The 23399-nt window shown below is 40.9% G+C and overlaps 2 protein-coding genes across 2 annotated transcripts in view; one reads left to right on the forward strand and one right to left on the reverse strand.

The window, feature by feature from the left end:
* Positions 1 to 3233, reverse strand: part of KBTBD12 (kelch repeat and BTB domain containing 12) — a 31841-nt gene extending 28608 nt beyond the window's left edge. The window contains exons 1-2 of the mRNA XM_079316594.1: positions 2160 to 3233; positions 979 to 1249 (exon numbers count right to left, since the gene is read on the reverse strand). Of these exons, the coding sequence (XP_079172720.1) occupies positions 979 to 1249; positions 2160 to 3229 (1341 nt within the window). The 5' untranslated portion in view covers positions 3230 to 3233. The remainder of the gene's footprint in view (positions 1 to 978; positions 1250 to 2159) is intronic.
* Positions 1 to 23399, forward strand: part of MGLL (monoglyceride lipase) — a 97587-nt gene that overhangs the window by 13461 nt on the left and 60727 nt on the right. The gene's annotated exons all lie outside the window — the stretch shown is intronic.

The following is a 23399-nucleotide window of genomic DNA, read 5'->3' on the forward strand; positions in this document are numbered from 1 at the left end:
CCTCCTTGGGGACTCGTGCACTCAAAATATTCAAAGAGGTGGAGGTCTTGTTAGCTGAATGCATTTCACTTTTAAATACTTTAAACAGTAATTTATTTCAAGAGGACAGAAACCATTGAGTTGTGATGATAGTCTGAACATATTGCAATGAGGATTACAGATGCTCCACTTCATTGTTAAGTGAATGTGGGGCTTTTTCCTGAGCACCCAAATTTAAAATTCACCAAGCAATAAATAAAAAATGGGCTCTTAAAAGATATTTTGCACTTGGAGCAACTGGAGAGAGTGAGCACTGCCTTTGACATCCATCCTCATTGCAGCATAGCTGTGTATAATCTCTGAACTACTGAACTACTGTGGGCCTGCTGAAAATCCTTATTAAAACTTTACATGGCCAAGCAATGCAACAGAAATAAATAAATTGATTGGTTAAAGGACTCTGTTTCCCAGAGAATGGTTTGACTTTTCATTTAAAATGTAATGTAATGAAAATCAAATAAATTAACTTTAGTTAACCAAGAAAGCTTCCTGAGAAATCAGGGTGAACTTTAAATGTCATATATAAATCTGTCCCTGAAATGTACCTGTGTACACACTTTTTGAAAGCAGGGCACAGTTAAGCGTCCCTGTATGATTAAATGACATTATTTATTATATCCAGAAAAATTAAGAGGATGGTAAATAAGGAATAGAAAGGCTGTAACCTATAATGACAAAGGAAATGTATTTTGAACTCTTGCCCACTGTGAATAAAGACTGCCCTTCCTGCAGTTGGTATTTACAGTGAGGATGGCATAGATGGATATTATTCTTCACCCTCTTTGGTTTTCCTAGAGAACACGTTTAATCAGAGGAACGTGAGCAACTTATTCCTCTGTTTTCACTGCTGTATTTTCCCAAGCAAAAAGCACTGCAAAACTACACAGCAGCTCTTGTTAGTGCACAAAGCAAAGGAAGGAAATGGGCACAATTCTCCACCTGTGGTGTCCATCCACCCAGCACGTACAGCTTGTCCTTCACTGTCACCACCGCGTGGCAGGCCAGTGGCACTGGCAGAGGGGCTGTGCTCCTCCAGCTGCCCTGCTCCATGGAGTACTTCTCCACACAGTTTGTGACCAGATACTGATTTTTCACCTTCATTTGCCCTCCTATAACATAGAGGTCGTTGTGGGCAGTGCCCAGGGCGTAGAGCTCACGGAGCTGAGTGCTGCACAGGCTGTGCCAAAAGTGGTTTCCTCGCTGGTGGTATCTGTAGGAAAATCCAGAGCTGTAAGTGCCCTGCTTCACCCAGGTCCCATCAGCCTTTAATTGTCAGGGTTTACTCAGTACAATGACAAGAGCAGCTCTCTCCTACACAGAGAAGTTATGAAATTGAGCCCGATGTTAGCGAGATCAAATATTTTTAGTAAGAGTATTCAAAAGTATTTGACCCTAATTAAGGGAAGAAGCACTTGTTTCTGCATGTGCTGCTCAATCACAGATTCTGCTGAAATTAGCAGGAGCAGTGAGAACTCAACACTGCTGAAAAGAAGGCCACTTCACCTGCCTTGCTATGAATTTATTTCCTCAAATTTAGGCATTTGCATTTGAAAATGCTGTCACCATTTTAAAATTTTATCTTTAATCCAGGAAATGTCTTTCTTTAAAAAGTGTGCATCTGAGAAAGATAAGAGCAAAAACAGAATGAAGTTTTTTGAGCTATCAATCATTATCTTTAATCTGTGAAACACTATCATCAACATTAGCAGAGAAGCATGTTTTCTCTGAGTTACTGGGCTCATTGGATCATTCACTTGGCTCATTTCCCCCTGCTAATGACCTAGAAAAAAAGTATCCAAGGAAAATACTGAGATTTGGGTAAGGAGAATATAACATCTACATGCATTGATCTAACTGAGCTCATGTACTCAGAGATACCACAAGAGAAACTCCTCATTCTTTCAGGAGAAGAGGCATCAAGATTTGGTTGAATGTGTATAACTCAGAGCTATGAAAATAAGTTGTGATAAATTGATTAAAGTAGTCAAAATCTCTAAGAAAAAAAAAAAAAGTGAAAAAGGCTTTGTGTGATGGGTTTTTTTAGTTTTTTTGTCCCCAGGGACATTACTTTGATTTTAAATTTTTAAATAATTAGGGGATTTCTGGCAGAGGGTACACACCTATAAATTTCAATGTTCCTGGTCCTTTGTCTAGACATTTTGACGGCGCTTGCCTCGCCTGCCACAATGATATCATTTTTCTCAGTGACAACACCAGTGCAAACACATCCTAAGCCCTCTCCATACTTGGGGGAGGAAATGAAGTAAGTCTTTCGTGTTGCAGGAGCGAAACAAAAGCTGGCATCTGCGTAGCTGCCGTGCCTGGACCTGATGCCCAGGGAGTTGTTGCCGATGCAGAGCAGGAGATCCGTAGTCTCCATCCCATAACGCAGGCTGAGGGAAGGGGGCCTGGACAGCTGGATGGTTTTCAGGGCTTTCTCAAACAGGTCATTGCATTCTGAATTGCAGAGGATCATTGTGTTTCTTTTCCTGGCTTCCACAAGGAAGGAGGGGCTGATAAGCACCAGTCTCACTTGCTTGAGGAGCTCGATGAGGTGTTCTGAACGTGTCTCTCTGCTGTGCTTGACCCATCTAATGACCAGGTCCAGAATGCTCTCCTCCCTGGAGATATTCAGATCATCTGATTTGATCAGAGCCATCAGCTGCTGGAATTCAACCTCCAGTATTTCTTCCTGCAAGCTCACCTCAGCAAAATGCTGATACACGTATTTCCTCGCTTGGTCACACAAATCTTCTGCCGCAATGTGGTTTGCAAAGTAGTAGATGCCGACGCAGTTGGAAGCATCCATGTGGTCCATCATGTACTTCTGGCACATGCTGCACACCTCTTCCATCTGCATGAAGCAGGCAGTGAGGGCCACAGCCTGCACGTTGTGGCTGGAGAGGCGCAGCTCGGCGCTGTACATGTAGTGCAGCAGCACGGCCACGCTCTCGGCACACGTGTCCTGCAGCACCACTTCCCTCTGAGCACACTCTGCCAGGCCACACCTGAACATGGCTCTGAAATAGGCACTGAAGGCAGCCAGCACCACCTTATGGCAGGGGAATTTCTCACCTTCTGCAACCAGCACCACGTCGATTATCTCTGCTGCCTCTTTCATTCTCTGTACTTGCTCCAGGAAAGTCAAGCTGTGGCGCTGCTTTCTCCTCTCCTCAGCCTTGTGAGCCATGGTTGATCTCCGAGCTTCCTCTCTTTAAATATCCTCAAAGTTCAAGGTATTCATGGGGATGTTTCTAGAGATAGAAGCATAATATTATCCAATAATGAACTCTTGGGCAAATGAATATTGCTGCAATTATCTGAAGTTAATCATCTGCATGGTCGATATGAATCAGTGATGCATAAAAATTGTGCAAAATTATGGTGAGGTCTCAGGTTCAAGGTTTCCAAGATAAAATACAAGAAAAATCAACACTTCAAATGACCTTCAGTATTCAGTACCTACCCCAAGTTCTGTGATCATTTAAAGGCAATTACAGACTTCCCTTCAAAGCAGCCTTTTTCAACTGCCTTCTCCCTTTTTTCCCTGATCCAGAGCCTATAAAAATTGAGCTGAGACATTCAACACAATCCTGTGGGTAGAGGCAGCTTGAACCACCAAAGACTGGTAGTAAAGTGGCAGGAAGCAACTTGGTCCAACTGGCCAGATTCCTTTTTCTCTCACACCAAAGCATTAGCTCACTGGTTTCTACAGAGTTGCTACCAGTTTCCTTTGGAATAAGTAAAGGATCAGTAAATAGAGGCAGCCTTCAAGCTGTCCTCCTTTCTTCTCAGCAGGATGTTTATGTGCTGCAGAGTCACAGTTCAGGTTCCACTCACTGCAAACTCAAGAGACATTTTAAATTAAATTGTAATTATTAACATATTCCTTCCAGTTTTATTTATGGGGGAAGCAAGGAAATTTGTGGTCTCATCTGTTTGGTTTTTGGTTTGAGTTTTTTTTTTTGTTTTGTATTGAAGGCAGATCCTTTAGGGAATCTATCTTTCTGCAGAATGTGAGGTACAGGTGTAGAATTTCAGTGGGAGAATGACATTTACCATCACTTGAGGGATACCAGTCCTTATCACAGTTTTTGGATGTAATATGGTAATGAGAGAGTTCTGTTTTAGAAATGCATTAAGGACTCATGTCATGAATCACCAGTACACGAACAAGTCCTAAAGCTGTGGTATAACCATGTTTGAAACACACTGTAAACATGCTACAAAGTGCTTAATGAGCCTGTTGAAATGAGTAACATTCCTCAGCAGCTTAAATATTTGTGGGATCAAGGGCTTGTATCACAGATTGAATTGGTTTTTTTCAAATCCTGGCAGTACAAAGAGAAGTCTTAGTTTCATTAAAGAAACATGTATCAACATAAAAAATGAGTATATGAAATTCTTTGAAATTCCTCTAAAGGTATTTTTAAAAACAGTCCAGATTTTTCTAGAGATTTAGGTAGATAGATCTTTAAAAATATTACAGTTATTTCCCAGGTGGAAAGGAAATCTCCAGCTGTATCACCAAACTCAAGCCTACTCTTTTAGCTGTTCAGTTGTTTTTGGAACTAGACATCATTCTACAAGTTAGGTAGATTCCTCACTTTGAGTGCTAATTTAAAAGCCAAGCATGCTTGGAGATTGGCATTTCCTTGATTTGATCAAGTCTTTCCATATTCCAAATATGGAACCAGAAGCCACAAATCTAAGAAATGAAACTGGGTTATTACCAGATTTTAGAAAAGGATTTGGAAGACTAAACATTAACAACTGGATGTGGGCCAAGCTCTGAGCTCTTCTTATGATTCTTTTAAAATTCAATCAAAACAGTAAGTCTAGTACAAAAAGAGATGATATTTCAAAATCTAGTTTGGTTTCTTCCTCCCTCCTTTGAAATTTAATACTGCATTTGAGAAAATGTGGGTCTTAATCCTGTGTTGACTGCCTCTGGAGCAGTCTTCACAGTCAGTAGAAGCTTTCATAAGATAGGAAATATTTGGGTTTTTTAATCCTATGTGATAATTAGTTAATTGCTTTCCCCTTGTGCTATTTAATCACTTTGTAATATTTGATCTTCACTGCATTTAGATAAAGGAACCTCCCTATATCTCAGAAATTGTGCTTGTCATCTCAAAGACCACAAGCACAGTCATTTTAAAGTTGAGCTGCAGTGTCTTGAACCAGGTTGTTCATCTCCAGCTGTATGAAAGTGTTAGTAAGCACCAACAAGCCCCAGTCTGACTAATCATGACTTTTTCTCCAAAATTATCAACTTCTCTCCTTTCTCTTTTATGATGTCTTCATGCATCCCACAGCTTTTTTATAATGGTGAAAATGCTTTTTTTTAATGTAAAAACAAGTTAGATAATTAATCACCATCATTTCCCCCAGACTTTTGTACAGATCAGGAAGAAGCTCTGTAGAACTGAGCTATGATTTCATTTCCTTTGCTGGTCACCTTTAAGTTTTCTTTCACTGTTAATTTAGCTTTCTTAAGAGCAACACTTTGTCAGTGTAATCACTGTTCATTAGATATGTGAATTTTAAAGTGTTCATACTAGTGATCAGCACATCTGGCACACACTTCTTTAGCTCTGTGCTTTGACAGCACAGCCAGCTCCTGACTGAATTGTACTCAACAAAATCGTGCTGTTGACTTGCATGTGAGTCTACTTTCTCCATCCTACAGCTGAGGAAACTGAAGCTAAAAGGTTAAAAAGAAAACAGGATTAAAACCCGGGGGTGAAACCTTTCATTAACTTCAGAAATTCATCCCCTGTGCTTTAGCTGCAAACTTGTCACTTCTCTCCTGGCTTTTAGCAGCGTTTAGGTGAGGTCATTGGAAGGATATTAATATTCTCCTTTATATGACTGGGAAGACTATTAAAGGGTAATAATGAAACAGTGTTGCTTTGCTTTCCCTCTGGGTTACAGAGGGAGGATGGTGCATTGATAGGAAAAGAGAGGATAAGTGTGATACAAATATAATTTGCAGCGAGACACTGCTCTGAGATTGTGTCAGAGGCTGGGTCGTCATTATAAAACTTTCAGTACAAGGTTCAAATCCTTTATAATGTCACCAGGAGCTGAAATCAGAGTTAATGCCTCACTCAGAATTTTGGGATACTTTTTTCTACTGTGAGAAATAGATTCAGGTGCAAACCTCCATTGGATGTTACTTTATTTGAGTGCTGGGCTATTAATTTTTCTCCAGTTCTCTCTGCTACTTTAAATTTTATATCAACCATTTAGTTAGTCTAATTTCACCTTTTCTTTTTACCTTTGTGCCATGAACCTTATGAAGAGCCATATATACTGGTAAGCAGGAGCTCCAGCATATACTTTGCAAGGCAGTAGCATGCATGAGCAGTTTAAAACATAAATAACCACACTGCTGTGAGCTCAGCTCTCCAGCTTTTATGAGCTATCAAACTATAAATAAATGCTGTCCTCAATTCTCAGTTACACTGCAGGCTCTTTGAACCACCCTAATGCAAAGGGACTGTAAACCAGATGGAAGCAGCTCATCAGGAATTTCCCCCAACCTCTGGGGAAAAAAAAAAAAGCTACCCTGTAATAAGAGACATTATTTTGTCTGTATTTTTTGTCTGGGACATATTTTTTTTTGTCTTTTCCCGAGGAATCTCCTGTTTCTATGTCATGGTGGGAGGGTGGGAGCTGCAGGACCTGGCCCAGCAGAGGTCACAGCACCCAGCGTGGGGGGCACCTCCTGCATCCTCCTCTTCCCCTCCTGCTTTTTTTCTTTTTATTTTTTTTTCTTTTTCTTTGCCTTAATTAGGCTGCCCTGCCTTCAGCCAGCCTCCCTTCAGGTGCTGAAAGGATCAGAGTTCAATCACATCAAAGGACCAGTGCCTCTGCCTATGAATTATTTGTGCTTCCTTTGTTATCAGTAAGCTGAGAAGCAAATCTGTTAATTGTATGCATTATGACATTTGGCTGACAGCCACAGTGAGGCAGAAATCAGCACCCAGATGATAATAATAATGTTATAATCTCAGAGTTCAATTATGAAGGCTGTGCTGGCATTTAAGATCAAGATTTTAAACCATGCAAAAGATCCCACAGTGCTCAAAAAGGGCAAATAATAATGCTAATCTTAATGCAAGGAAAAGGTGTAATAAGATATATAAAAGAAGCTTCCAATGAATTATAGATGTTCCTATAGCTATAGGATAATAGGAATCATTCTCTTAATTCTGACACCTGGAAAGATGCCAGAAGAAATTATTATGTGATTGAATTATAAGGATTTAGAGGGTAACAAGGTGATAAAAGCAGTTATGGCACCTATTTATCTAGAACAAATTGTGTCAATCCAATCTAATTTTCTTCATTTCTTTCAGGGATAATAGGGGATAAATTAGATACTTTGTCTTAAGACTACTAATATGGTCATATGTAACAAATTGAGATGAAATCCACAGATCAAATCAACATCAGTTAGGTGCCCAAGTGGTTGAAAAAGCAGATTCAAATGATAGTTATTGGTGGTCAGACTGGGAAGCATCTCTAGTCTGTGGCTGGAGATCTGTGCTGAAAAGGTCACTCATAGTTTCAGGGAGTACTTACTTTCTTGCTTTGACTCAGATATGATTTCTTGAATTTGTTTCATCCATTCTGTCCAGATAAAATATACAGATTTGTGGCAGAACAATAAGTAGGAGAACAATCAATTATTTTTAGGAAATTTGTGTTAATATGGGCATACAAGTGAGTGTCACTAAGAGATGGTTCTCTGTAACAATTACACATTTAGTGCATGGATGTGTTTCAAGCATCACTGTAGCTACCAGCAGCCAGGATACCTTTCTGTAAGTTTTCCATATTCAGTCAGTTGCCAGTTGCTTAGAGAATTAGGATTTTCAGGCTTTCAAAGGCATCTGAGTTAAGTTAAAAGCCCAGCTCTGGCTTCAGCTTACTGGGCAATGTAGGAACTGAAGTGTCTGCATCACTTTTAAAGGTAAAAAACCAGCCTTAAATAGCTTAGGGAATTCTAAAAGATTTGCCAGATTATGAGATCACCTTCTATCAAAGTCACAGAAAGAACCCTCCCTGCTCAGCCCTCTTGCTGTCTCAGGATCAGCCCCACAGCAGGTACAGCTCAGGTGATCTGAACTGATTTATTCCTGGCAAGGAAGGAGGAATTTTGAGGTCTTGAAACTAGTAACACTACAAATCAAATGATACCATTTGCCCACATAAGACAAAGTCTAACAATCTTTCTGAGAGATATTTTAACTCTTTTTCTCCCTCCACCCCTGTGGCACCTTGTTTCTGTTACTGAGAATCCTGAGTCAAGGCACCTTGAATCTCACTATATCCAAGCACAGGCCAGTTCTTGCTGGGATGTGCTGCTAGGCAGGCTCCTGGGAGCTTTCTTAGCTTGTTACAGCCTGCAGGCTGTGCAAAAGGAGGCTCTCAGTGCAGGGAGACAGGCTGCTGACCTACAGGCTGCCTCTGTGCAGTGCTGTGCTCCCCTGTGTGCATCCCTGCATCCCTGCTGCTCCAGGCATCCCACTCCAGCACAGCCTGCACTCATCTCCACTCACACTGCAACACACACAGCCTGGCTTTTCTGCAGGTACTTCATTTCCCTTCTCATTGCATTGCTCTTAATTTAAAATAAAAATAAAATGGGAATCAACAAGGTTCTCTGAGCTAGGAGAAACTTGGTACCTACCAGGGAGATTTTTAAAGCAGTCTGCAAAGCTTCAAAAACTGTGTTTGGGAACATGATTGACCATTGGAGACCTGAAGATGCTTTGATCAGTTTTCAAAGCCTTTGGGTAGTTTATGATTCTGGAAGATTTGACAGTTTGAGTTCCATTTACTGCCAACTCAGAAGCCTAGATGTGGGATTGGATTAATATTGATCCTATCTCAGCAAATACCAGGCATATTTTTTTTTCTTTAAACTGTTATAGATTCGTGAAAAAAAATCAAAGCAGCTGGAAATGAAAGACCCTATGAGCCATCTTTTTGAATGTGCCTTCACCTGACTTAGTCTAGTTCAAAGCTCAGTGAAGTCAGTGAAAAGAATCCCACAATTTAAGGAGAAAATTGATGTGGCTCTGTTAACAAACAAATGCTTATGAACAAACCCCAGTCTCAGCCAATTATGTGCATTAATTGTATGAGAAGAATAGAAGCTAAAGATATACATAGCAAACCCATTTCTTTTTCAGTTCACATATGAAGATCATTTTTCTTGCATATAAAAACTAACTCAAATGGCAAAGTGCTCATTCACAGAAGGAGGGTGCACAAGTTTTATTACAATGACAGATGCCAGCAGAAGGAAAATGTATTTCTAAAATACATTTCAGTAGTTCTTTAAGCAACCTGACAAGGGCCTTAGGGGTTTCTCTTTTTGCATTTCTCTAAATATACTGGCTAGTATAGGAAGGGCTCACTTTCAGGAACATTTATGTCATATAATGTAAACAGGACTGTATCACATTTAAAAGAAACATAATTTAATAACTGTGCAAACTAGGCTCTCTTTTCATTTTTACAAAAGATTGTTAACTCTAATTGCTAATATTTACATAACTCTAGAGCATGCATCCCTCTGGTGAGCAAATACTAGTATGTAAAAACTTTAATGACCCATCATTCAGCAGTAAGATTAGAATAAAGTGCAAATTGTAAACCCTTGTAACTCAATGGCAGGATGCCATTAGTTATTGTTTGAATCCAAACTTATCACTGAATTTCTCCAGCTCTAATTTCAATCACTACCAAGTAAATATGTGTGTATGTCTGTATTTAGAGAAAGGGAAATTCAGAGCAACCCGTGGCAGCCACCACCACCTCCAAAACAGCCCCTTCACTGACACACACATTCAATATGTCCTAAATCTGCAATCTCCGCTGAGCCCTCATATTGAAAATGTTCATCCCTTTGGCAGGGACCAGTCCCAGGCACATCTAGATATCCTGATGGAAAAGACAAGAGTTTCTCACAGCTTCCTATCTGGAAGCAACTCCAGCTGTTTGCAGGTTTGTGGAGTGATCAAATCTCCCCACTGAGCACAGACCATAGGCACTGACATTTCTGAATCTGCTGGCTGATCCTGTTCCCACACTGCTGACAAACCCCAAAAATAGCTGCAAACCCCACATAGCTGCAAACAGACCCCAAGTTTGATGTTGTTCAGTGGTTCCCGTCCTAACTTTGTAATGAACCTCCTAAAATTCCTTTATGAACTGGACAGCAGGCACTGTAAGGAACAGAGAGGGCTCAGTTTTGGCACCACCAGAGGGTCCTACAGCCTCCTCCCCCTGCTGCCTTCACTGGCCCTGTGTTTATGCTCCTCTGCAGCACCTTTAAGGGCTCCCCAAGACATTCAGGTATCCCTGCCCACAAGTTCCCCATGCACCCAGAAACCCAAAGCAAGCTTGGCCCTGGTGCTTGCACACTGCCCATCTGTCCCAGCACCCTTCCCTGCCCTGTTCCCAGTGGGGATGGGGTTTAAATGTACCTGTTGAGGCTGGAGCCGTGAGAGCCGGTGGGAGAGGGGGCAGAGCTGTCCCACAGCAGCACAGAGCTCCTGCTGGCAGTGCCAGGGCTATAAATAGCCTTGCACTGGGCTCCTAGCTGGGCTCAGGGGCTGCTCCAATGTCAGGCACAGGGACACATTAGGACAGAGCCAGCAGACCCTTGGCTGCCTGCCCTGCTGCTGCCAGGCACTGTGATAGGGAGCATCAGGCTCTCCTTCGGGGTGGTGCAGCTGCAGGTGGTGCTGGTGGTCACTTCAGGAATTATGGACCCCACAGACCTCATACAGAACCAGGCATATCTCTGCTTGGCAGCTGTTCCTGGGTGGCTGGGTTCCAGCACAAGAACACCCTCCTATCTCCAAGGCATGGGTACCCAAACACAGCAGGTGCTTTGCTCCCAAAACCAAGGCCATTGCCTCCATAACTGTCACAAATTTTCACAAACTGATCCTCCTGCCCTTCTGTGAGATTGCCAAGGGCTGAAGCTGTACCCTAAAGAAGGATTGCTGACCAAATTGCAGTGTTATCTGTATATTTTATGGCTATCTTCCTGTTTGTGCTGGTGTAGATCAGAAACAGATCCACTAAATTGGTCCAGAATAGTGGGGCTGCACTGATGCACATCTTGTTCTCTGAAAATTAAAGAGGAGCAGAGAGGGCCATAATACACTATTTTTATTTCCATATGTTTAAGCAAATATGGAAAAAAGATTAAAGCAGAATTTTGGTTTACAAAATTGACTAATGTTGAGCCAATACTTTTAGTTGAGAAAGACATTAAGGGGTTTTCAGAATGTTCTTTTTAAATGGCATTAATTTATTTATTCACCATGCTAATTGGTTGATTGATGGTAATAGCTTCTGAGAAATTGAAAATGAAATGTATTTCCTTATCTAGATTTTTAGTCTATGATTTTATTACACAGTTTTTCCATAGAGGAAGTATGCAGAAATGTTCAACTGCTAACAGCAGTCTGTTGGGTTTAGAGGGAAAATTAAAGTACATTATTTTAAAAGCATAAATCATAGCATTTGTGAACAAAACAGGAAATAAATCCCCGTGATTAAAGTTTATTCTTGTCAGAGAATTCGATAGACCAGATTACTAAGATATATATTGTCTAAACTCCCAGATTGTTTTTATTAAAAGTTCAGATTTATCTTAGAAATAAAAATACCCAATCTGATACCACAGCTCTCACAGAAGCCAAGATAGAACTGTGTGCTGATGAAATGCCACAGTTGTGATAAAAATGAACCGTATCCTATAAATTTCCCTCTTGTCCTCTAACTTGGAACAATTTATGGCATGGTGCTGGTTAACAATGGAGCATTTATACAGCTAATTTTTTTCTATGAAATCAGTCCACTACCATAATAATAATCATGTTTCCTTTATGGGTGCATTTCTTCTGACAATTTCTATAATGAGTTTGTTTCATAAAAACACTAACACTTTTAAGGCAAATTTCTCTTTACTGCTCATGAAATTATGAGTATTTCTCTTGCACTTTGCTGAATTAACTGGGACACCCCATCATGCAGTGGGACAACCCCTGGGCAGCTCTCAGCATGTCACAAATGGAGTGTGTGCCCCCCATATTTTTGCTGGAATTAAAAGCTTTTTCTGCTGTAAGCCAAGCCTGTTTTCACCTTCTTCATGCAATTAAGTCATAATCTTTTCATTCTGATATCATTATCTGTTGTCATGGTAATTTTTATTATAAAAATGAATGGCTGAGGTGTGGGCGAAGACAAGTTTTTCCTGAACTTTGTTAAGCTAATACCAAAGGGAAGAGTTTCTGTGATAATTCAACAAATGTGTGATCTTTTAGCACTGTGTATTTTAAAACAACGAGAAGAACCAGGCATCAGAGACAGAAAAGACACATTTAATGCATATATATCAGTGTTAAGGAAATATGTGTTGAATTTAATGTTTTAGAACAGTGTCAGCATAACACCAGTCATACAGTACATGCTGCTGCTGCAAAGACATTCCTTTCTAAATCTCAACTCTTAGGGATTCACTTTATGGAAAAATAGCCCTTTCTTTAGGAGAAAGTCTCACCAGTTTCCAAGTGTGCGTTTATCACAGCCCAGACTTTGAGAACAGCTACACAACATTGACACTCCACCCAAAAGCAGGACACCTGTCCTGGTGGGTGGGTGCACACACAGTGTCCATGGGTGAAGCTTTGCTCTGGCTTGCCATGAGCAGGATAATGAGTCACAATCAGTTCTAGCTGAACATTAGCTGAATTGAACTCTGGCAGGCATCATGACTGTTGTTGGACACTGCTGGGAACCAGGGGAAAAGCAGCCTTGAAGCCTTGGTTTTCTCTGGCTTCACAAGGACAAGAAGTTGTAACAATGATTATGCACTGCAGGGTGCGTGAGTGTCTGGTGATGTTTTGCAGAAAGCATGTTTTCAAAGAGGTGTTGCCTTCTTGGACCAATGAGTCTTTTCTGTTCTGTATTTCACAAACTACCCTATATATAAGTGCAGTGTTTCTTTCAATAAAGCTCTCTTTTGCTTCTCCATTACATGAAGAACTATGTTGCATTATCCTCTTCGACGCTCTTTGATATCTCAAATGCAACACAGGACATGGCTTTTCTTTTCTGCCACTGAAACTCACAACCAAGGTTCTGAGCTGAACTCATCTCCTCTGTCACTCTTGCCATGGCTCAGAGCAGAACCTCCTTTTCTGCTACAAAATACATACTTGTGTCATTAAATGGTGGCACATCACCATGGCTTGGTGACTCCCTGCCCGTGGGTGACTCCCCAGCATGGCCCTGCTCTTCTCATCTCCCATCTCAGCAGTTTCTCAGGGCTCCTCAGCCTCTTTTTCTGGAGAGCGAGGCAGCCTCTGGTTTGGCAGCTGGTACCTCATATTTCTTTACTTCCCACAAGAGTATTTCTGGTGTGTTCATTCACAGCGTGGAGGTGCCTCCAGGCTCAGCCAATCCACCAGCCATGGCCCCAGCCCTGTTCATGGCTCAGCTGCTCCCTGCTCCCAGCACGTCCTGCTGGGCAGCTTTGGCATCTCCAGGCTCTGGACTGCATTGCAATGCTTGCTCTACAAACCATTTGTTGTCAAAGCCAGTAATGGTGTTTTGGTTATCATGTCTGTATAAACAGTGCCAATTTGGGTACATAGAGACAAAAAAACCCCAGAAATACTGAGATTTTAAGTTTAATTGCATTATCTGTTCTCTCATGACAGTCCAGATACAATTGATTTGGTTTTGTTTTTTTTTTCTTGGGGTTAGTGTTGACCTTTAGAACAGTCCAAGGGCAATCTGGAGTTTGTCTGTGACCACAGGCCTGGGAGGCAGCACCCTGCAGACCCTCTGAATTGAAATCTCTCTCTGGCTCTGTCAACTGATTCCCAGGTTGCCTGACAGATAATGTGGAATGCCAGCAACCCGCTGCTTTTCCATTTAAGTAAATGATAAAGTTGTGGTTAAATTAACATTCCAGCAGAGGTAATAAGGACCAACTCAGCAGCTGCCACGATGTATGCAAATTGCAGTTTCACACATTAGGAGCTAGATGTTGCTTAATTTGTGGGTCTTTCTGTCTTAAATGAAAGAACCTCCCTCAAGTTCAGGCAATCTTAAAACGCAAGGTGAAAGAAAACCCCAAAAGTCAACCACTCACCAGTCCTTTAACTGCACCCACAGTTCTGGGGTTTCCCTCCTGAGCCCAAACTAACAGTTATTACCGAGTTACACTGCACTGCTGGGTGCTTTTAGGAAAAGTATCTGCAGATTTCCAAAGAACAGACAGCCTGATTAAGGAGGTATTGCCATCCCATTGGTACAAACAGAAACCTCATTTAATTTGCAGTGGTGCCACAATCCAGAGGCTCAGTATCCATCAGGGCTTTTTTCCTCTGGAAATGAAACTGTAACAGAGCAAAAAAGAACTGTGGCTGTGATAGCTGCCAGTTAATCAGACAGTAGGAACAGGCTGATAAGGGAGTCTTTTTTCTCCTTTTAGATCAGTAGAGATGGGAATGGAGATGCAAAGAAGCATGTAACTGGATGGGGTTTTTTGGAAAGATTGGTCTATACATTAGTTTTAATGCTCTCTAAGAAAATTATGGTTATAACTGTGTTAGAGTCTAAAGATTTCCAAATGGACACCCAAACTGAAACTCAGTAAGGGAAGTGCATCCTCAGAACAGCAGTTATTTGGGTTATTATGGCCACAGAAAATAGGAGTAATTAATGTCCATCAAGGTGTGCTCTGTGAGAAGAAGAAAAATAACAAAACATTCTGGATCAAACTTTAGCTGGCTCAGAAATGTGCAGCCTCTATATATATGGCTAAAAATATACTTGAAGCTCACATAATCTTTTTTAAGTTTTATTCAGAAAGGCAGAGATTTCATTCTAAAACAAATCCCATCCACATGATTTAGGGATTTGCCTATCTCTCTTACTCTTCTGACTTACATAGTCAGTTCTGAAAAACTATTGCTACAGGTCTTTGAACACCTTTGGAGGAGATTCTCCTTCTGCTCTTTTCATGATCCTGGATGTCACTTTTTTAGCCTTCACCTCGATACCTTCATATCCCCTGGCATCTCATTAGCAAAGAAATAACAGAAACTTGCCTGACTGTCTAGTCATTGCTTGGCTGAAAGTGTTGAAACAAACTCTCACAGGAAAATGCAAGATAAAAAGCTGCAATGAATTTGTGGACAATAAACACTCAGCCTACAACCAAAACAGGGTGTCTGAGAGTGATTCCCAGTAGTGAATTCATAGTCAGGCTGGTTTCCAGCTCTTCCATCTCAAGGAAAGGAAATCTGACAGTCAGGGGGGATGAGAGCTGCAGCCTGCCCTGAGCTGAGCTACTGGAGACAGGGTTGAAGGAAAAGCCCCAGGTGCCTCCATTCTGCTCTTCAGATGGAGTCTTGCCAAACTTGTGTGGTTTACTGCTCAGAACACCAAAGAAGATGCATTTCTATCTGCTCTGACCCTGACACTCAGTGCAAGCCCCTGCCACTGTCTTTGGTCTTTGTCTTTCATTGCTGAACCTGGATAATGATGATTTCCTAGCAATCTAAGAGATTAATTAGCATTTACTAAGCTGCAAGGCCTGCTTGCCAATTGTGAAAATACATGTTTGTATATTCCAATAAATTCTGCATTTGCTGCAACCTGGGACACAATGGAACCACAAAAAAAAAAATTAAAAATTAGAAAAAAAGGATTGTTCTTCTGACATGCAGAGGCAATAACTCTGAGAGACACAGAGTACTCCCATTATGGGCATGAGGTATTTGTCCCTAAAGTGGTATGATGATGATGTTGGTCCATACAGGTCCAGTCCTGAGTGCTGAGCTGGAGGAGGTTCCTCTCTCCCATTCCCATTTGTCTCAAAGGTGGCTGGGATTTGTGATGTAGTGCTGAAGCTCCAAGCCACATGATGAATCTCTGCACCAGAGACACACGGAGAGTCTGGACTGTCTGTCCAGCCCTGGGTGTCAAGGTGGCTGGGAGACAGATGGTCACAGCAGGAGCATGAAGGAAGGAGCAGCAGGGCTTTACCCTCCCAGCCCTCAGTAAATGGTGACATCCTGACAGGCTGGGCACCAGACATCCTCCTTCACCCCACAATCTGAGTCACCAGGCTGCAGCTTTGTGAGTTCACTTCTGAGGGTTCTCATGAATTCAGAGGTAAAAACTTGGAAAGATCTGCAATTTTAATTGCCCACCTACAGTTGCCATAAACATGCAGCTGATTTTGCTCAAATCTTGCAACTGACCATAGTGGTTTATCCAGAGGAGCATAGAAAATAAACAGGAATTAGGATCCTTCAAAAAAAGTAAAATTTCTTCTATTTCTGTTCGAAAAGGAAAAGAAAAAAAGAAAAAAAAAAAAGGATGAAGAAATGTAGCATCTTCCAAGCTACATCCCATGTGGCAATCCTCCAAACCTCTTCCCATATGTTCCTAAGTGTTGAAAGCCCAAATGTTCCCTATCTTGCTGCCAAATTCTCTGCCTCAATCCAAATGGCTCTTACAATACAGTTGAATATTGTCTAGTGAAAAAATCCCCATAGATAGATTGATAATTAAAAATATATTTGATCATCAGATAGATATGAATGGCCAAGGGGTTCTGTGCTGAATGAATCATTCATGCTCACATATTTCAAAGCAGAAAGATATCTTTCTGATCTTAATGGAGTTGCCCTAGAAATCCTTAATTGTTACAGAACATATTGCTGGAGAGATTTGGAGCTGGGCACAGAGGAGAGGCAGATGAGCCACAGCAGAGATGGCACTGCTGGGTGCAGCCTGGGGAGGGGAGCTGGCTGCCTGCAGAGGGGCTTTGGGCTCCAGCAGCCACCCAGCTGTGGGTCTCAACCCTGCCTCCTGTCAGACCCAGCCCCACAGAATTCAAGGAATTTACCCTTGTTTTAAACCAAAGCATAGCTGCTGCTGTGATCCCATCCCTGTAAGTGCTAGGCCGAGGGTTTGGGATGGGGCTGAGGCTTCATGTGTTGGTCAGTGCTTCTTGTACACATTTCAAAGCAAGGGAGGGAAAGAGTCTCCCCAGCTTAGGAGCTGAATGTTGCAGCCTCCCATCTGCTATCTTCTTCCTCAAAAAAAAGGTGTAGGAATTATGGAGCTTCGCGTAGATATCTCCATCCAGGAGCTCTCCTTCCTCTTGTGTCTGAAAGTGTAGCATCTCCAAAGCTTAATTCCCATTAAATTTACTGTAACTCCAGAGTAATGTACCCAAAAAAGTCAGCAAGTGATAATAAACACGTGCTGGTGTCAGAGCATGGTACTGTGGGCTGGAAGGTTCCCACCTGCAGGAGTCCAGGAATCCCCTCCAGTGGGTCTGCAAAGATGTGAACTGATCGTATGAGTCCACAGCACAAACAAAACCACAGATACCTTTGCTACATGAGAGTCAGGACTGCAGCCAATGGATAACTTGTGTTGGAGGAAACAGGATGAGATTTGGGTGGGTGAGCTCTCAGATACTGAAACTTTTGATGTTATTCACAGTACATGCTACTAATTTACAATAAAATCAGATGACAGCCTTGGGGATTGAGGACACATCTCTAGAGCATATAAGGCTCTGGTAACCATCCCTTTGTGTCCTGAGTTTGTCCAAGAAGCATTGCCATCTTATACAGGAGATACTTTGGAATGCTTTGTCCCATTTTTCACTGCAATGCTTCTCATCTGGCTTCTCCTTTCCGTGTACCTACCCCTGGGTCAATTACCACATGCATTAATTCAGCCTAGGAGAAAAACCAGTGAGTGCATTTTCCTGTGCTAGAAGGTATAAAATAATTGTAGCAGACACTGTAAAAATCAAATAACTGAGAGGGAACAATTATGAACCAGATGCAAACAGTAATGAGTCTGGTGCTTAGTGCAGAATAGGTCACATGTGATTTCATGGTATTAGGGCACAACACTGAGCACAACTGGGCCTTGGTTCTGTTGGTCACCTGGTGATACCACAGTAAAAGAACCCTCCCAGGAGCTAGCAGTGGATTTGGGACAAGGTTTCTGCAAGACATTAAGGTCCTGCCTAACACCTACACGGGATGGCAGAGTATCTGCTACAGCTCTTTTGTTTTCCATAGCACAATGCTTTATTTTTGTTCTGCAAGGTGTATTTCACACTAGGGATATTTTTTATTTCCTCTGGTACTATCCCTGCTTTGCATCAGTGTGAGCAAGAGCAGGATCAGGCCTCCAGTTAAATAACTAATGCAGCTGTTTTGCTGAACCAGCTTCCTGACTGGGAAATGAATCCAGTCAGCTGTGGATCACAAACCCCAGTAATAGAGATTTGAAAGATTTCATACATTATTTTTTTTTCCTTAATATTTGAAGAGTTACTTTTCTTACAAAATCTGTTAGGCAGATGTTATGAAGTAATTAGTGTACATGAATCAGAAAGAGAATGCACATCTTACATTGAACATGAGTGGACTGATTAAAGAAACTGATGATAGATGAAAAAAAAGCTAAAATATATCTGAGTGAAATACACCAGAATTTGCCTCAGGATTATAAGGAAGAAGGAGCACAAGGCAAGCTCCTCTCATGAGCCATGTGTTCATTGTCTTTCCAAAGCAAGCAGCCCACTGGGTTTTTTTTATCCTCAGCAGAACCACTGAGAGAAATTGGCCCTGGCTGGGCAGGAGAGTCCCCATCAACACCTAACATCTAATTGCTTTCCAGGCAATTGCTTCAGTGTCCATGTGGTGGACAGAACTCAAACATCACAAAACTAAAATACTCTCAAGAATCCCAAAAAATCCTTAGATCATGGAGCACACAGATACTGCTGATAGGACTGATCATATCAGTTAAACTCTTCTCTCCATGTACAGATTCATTGTAATTTTTATGTATAAATACAAACAATCTTCCCCAAACAATCTTCCAATTATGGTGTCAGGAGTAATAGCACCAGAGCAATAGGATAGAAAGCAAAACTGGAGTGAAAATGTTGCCCTGAAGAATGCAATTGTCCAGGCTATGGTTTTGTCCAGGCCACAATATCCCATATATTTACAAACCTGGCCAATCTTCAGTGGCTGAAAAAGTTGCTGCTTCCACTGTACACAGAGCTCTACTGGATAGATTTTGAGATGAGGTGGGAGGTACAATGGTACAATTGGGTAAACAAAATCAGAATCCATTAAGAATGGATTCTGCCCTCAGCTTGCCTCCAGCATTGAGCCCTACTTTTCTGAGCCCTGGTTTCTCCTTTGTAAAATACAAAAATCATTCTTCCTTTCTGAAGTACTTTAAAATCCCAGGTTCTAAGTACTACATTGGAATTAAATAAAATATCGCCACAACTTATAATAAGGAGTATCTTTTTCCATCACTAGCAGATAATGCCCTTCAGAGTGGGGTTTCTGTAATTACCTTTATGTCACAGTGTGGCTGAAGCAACTGAGGCTGTAATCAAGGAAATTATTCACCTGTACTATGAAAGCTGCCTTAAGATGCTTTTCAGGGACGTAAAACAGACCTTCAGACTGGGCTTATTGTCACACATAATTTCATTCAAAATACAAATTTCACACCAGTAACTAGAGCCTTCTAAATTCCATCTCAGAGTCTATAACCTATAAACACCATAAACAGAAGTGTTACATAGGAAGCCTTTAAAATTACAAAGCAGACAGAATGTTTAATATTTGAAGTCTAATTTACAATATAAAATCTAATTTTGAGAAATGCTATGAAAGCATCAGGGTTGGATGCATTTAGAACAGCATTTGTCAAAAAAAAAGAGCTTGAACATTTGGGTTGCCAAGGCAGAAACAAGCACCACAGACTCATTTTACCCTTATGGGGATTCATCAAGGTTGTGCAGTGCAGCTGTTGTCTCAGTAAAAGAAAGTATCAGCCCCTGGCTGAAGGAAACAGAAACATAATTATGTTATGATGAGCTGAAAAACGTGCAAGGGAAAATTGGAATGCAAAGCGTGATAAATGCTGCTTTGTCAATTGCAAAGAAAAGCATGTGGCACAATAACAACCCTTCCCCAGTCAATGCTTCCAGTTCAGCTACCAAAATAAAGCACCACTCTAACCATGGCAGGGTAGTGCTGGCTTTTGGCTGCAGCATTTAGCCCTGGTGAAATAATGCTCAGAAATAAAAATGAGGAAAAAAATGGTCAGGTACTCCTCAGAACTGAGACCATAATTCCTGCTAGAGAAAAATTCATGGTGTCATCTTACTCTGATTTTTATCCATATTAAAATTCAAAGGTTTGGACCTTCTCCTTCAGGTTCATTTTGATTATGTTTTCTGCCCCCAAATCCCTTTTTCTGCCAAGGTGACCAACATTTTATGAACATTACTATGGTCATATGCAAGGAAATGCCATTCTGTTAAAAAATTCTTTAAGCTGTCTGTGCTCACATTGACAAGGGCAGGATTTCCCTTTAGGTAAACCACTGAAGTTCATTCCAGTGATGTGAATAAATCCAGAGGGAAAACTGGACTAATTATACACCAGCACAGGAAACTTCTATTTAGAAATTGCAAAGATAAAATGGGACAAATGCTAAAGAAAATGTCTAGATAAAGGGTGGAATGAATAAAAACAACCAAACCAAGCCAGCTGGGGTTTTTGGTAGCAGCCCTGGTCCAGCAGAGCTGAGGCTGTGCCCTCTAGTGCTGGCCACCCACAGAACAGAGCTGAGACACCACTCTGAGCCTCTGCACTTCCAGACCTCTGCAAAAACCTATTCATTCCCAAGGCACAGCTATTCTCACACAAAAAGGCTGCTAGAATAACTCCATCAACCTCCCTCTTATGGAAAAAAGCTCTAGGGCAGAATTTCCACTCTCATTTTGAATTTCCTGCCTTTAGAAGATGCTTTCCTTTTCATACTAAGAATGTCTCAGAAGCTGGTATTAATAACTTTGCGGGTTTTTTAATAAAAAAAAACCCAAACCAAAAAACAAATGAACCACCCAACAAAATATGCATTGTTTCTGTAATTAAAAACAACCAGTTCTCAAATTAGCATCTATGTTGGATAGGCAATCTGCTATACACCAGTTTAAAAGGCTGAAAGTGATATTCAATTACTGTATTTTTAAGTGTGTATTTTTTCCCCTGGTAAATAAGGAGCACAGGCAAGATACTAATCACTCCACTCATACAGCTATTGTCTGCAAGTCACAGATTGGTGACTTTACATGACAGCATGATTAGCAAATTTTTATTACTTAAAAAAAAATTCGGGACTATTTTTACCACTATTTATTTTTATTTACATGGTAAAATTACTTTATTATTTGACTGCAGTTTACACCTAAGGGTATTAAACCACTTGTATCTTAATCTAATAATTTCATTCCTACTGATTGGCAAGGTGAAATTGCTGAGGGAAAACAAATCAGTGGAAGCCTGCAAACAATTTCTGTGATACTCATGTATTCCCTGTGCTTACCCTTCAACCTTTCTCCATTTCACACTAATTTGTGAGGAGGTCCATGGGGCTGTAGAATTTTACAGAACAATCTTGAGCTACTTATAATTCCTCCTGACATTGTTAAGATTAACCTGACCAATACAATATTTTCATCTTGTATTTTCTTCCTCAATCTGGTTTGCCTGGCATCAAGCTTCTTTTTTGGCTGCAAGACATTAAAATAGATATTTTACAGGAAAATGAGAACAGTTCAACCCAGCCCCCATTCCTGTCTCATCCCCATATATGTCTTATTCAGGAATACCAACTGGAAAGCAAAGGCAGATTGCAGAAATAAGTAAAGGTGAATGACTGGACTCTGTCTAGGGATAAATAATTTTTTAAAAAATCAAAAATAAAGAAAACAAAGAGAAGGGAAAATCCAAATTAATTACTGTAAACTGACAGCTTTAGCAACATTAGCTTCTTTGCTTTTCACTTGATTTCAATTCTTCCTCTTCATGCTTCATTTCCCATCATTTCCCACATGTTCTCTTGCTAGTGCTGTCTGTTGCTCTCTCCAGCTGCTCCCTGACTACTTCCAGCATTTTTTTGGTTTTGCAGCAGATTCTTCCATAACCACATATTCCTAATGTATTTTATTATTATGTCTTCCTCTTCTGACATTTTTTTCCTCCTTCTTGTCAGCAAAAGTTCACTTTGTAGTCCTATTGAGCAGAATCCCAAATGGTTTAGCACACACAGCTTATCAAATGTACTTCTCAAACAACACCACTGCTTTAAAATTTAGGAACATGGTGTTGTTAACAAGAGCAGAAGGATCTCAGACACTCTATTTACCTTTGCATGCCAACAGGATGGGATCCATTAAAAATTCATTTTGGGAACAAAAGCCTAACTGCAAAGAAAGTCCTTGTTCCCTTACTCTACTATCAGAGCTACACACCAGCCTGCTGTGCTCTCCCATCATCCTTCTCCTCTTTTCTCTTCTTTTCTCTTCTTTTCTCTTCTTTTCTCTTCTTTTCTCTTCTTTTCTCTTCTCTTCTCTTCTCTTCTCTTCTCTTCTCTTCTCTTCTCTTCTCTTCTCTTCTCTTCTCTTCTCTTCTCTTCTCTTCTCTTCTCTTCTCTTCTCTCTCCACTTTTTGTGATACCAATTGTCATTGATGTATTTACTCTGTCATTCCAGCAATTGACCATTTTCCTGAAATTTGCCTCATCTGAAAGTGTGCCCCTTTTCTCTATATTCCTGTGCATACCTTGGGAGTCAAAGGAGACACTTAAATTAAGGGCTCAGTCTTTAATAAACCAAACATCCTTTCCTACAAGGATTGAGTAATTGCTGAGTTAGTATGAAGATTCACCAAGTGTGAATCTATTTTTCATTATGAGTTGATTTAGCTTAAATCTATTTCTAAAATGCATTTCACTCTACCAAGACAAGAGAAGATGTTACAGCCTCATAAATTCTGCATGCTCAGGCATCCCTTTGATTTCTCACAGGGAGCCATATGCAGTAATTGCTCTGCTGAAGCCTGGTGTATAGTCTGGTATCAGGTACACTAATTCCCCAGACCCAACCCAGTTTTCTCTGGTGTCTTTTCATCCACAGCTTAAACTCTGCAAAATAATAAGGCAACAGGTCAGCAGTTGCTCCTCATTCATTTTTATGTTATTAACATTGAGATGGGGACATGTGCATTACCCATGGGAAGAAATGTCCTCAGATTCCTGGGGTCTTAGGGAAGATGGTGAGAAGGGAAGGAGCTGTTGGTTGATTCTTCATTCCAGTGCTGTGGTGAGGATCTGGGCCTGCAGAGAGGGCAGGCTGCACCACAGTAATGCTGTCTCCAATTTTAGCTACACCAAGG

The sequence above is a fragment of the Erithacus rubecula genome (assembly GCF_903797595.1).
Source record: "Erithacus rubecula genome assembly, chromosome: 13".
Classification (NCBI taxonomy): domain Eukaryota; kingdom Metazoa; phylum Chordata; class Aves; order Passeriformes; family Muscicapidae; genus Erithacus; species Erithacus rubecula.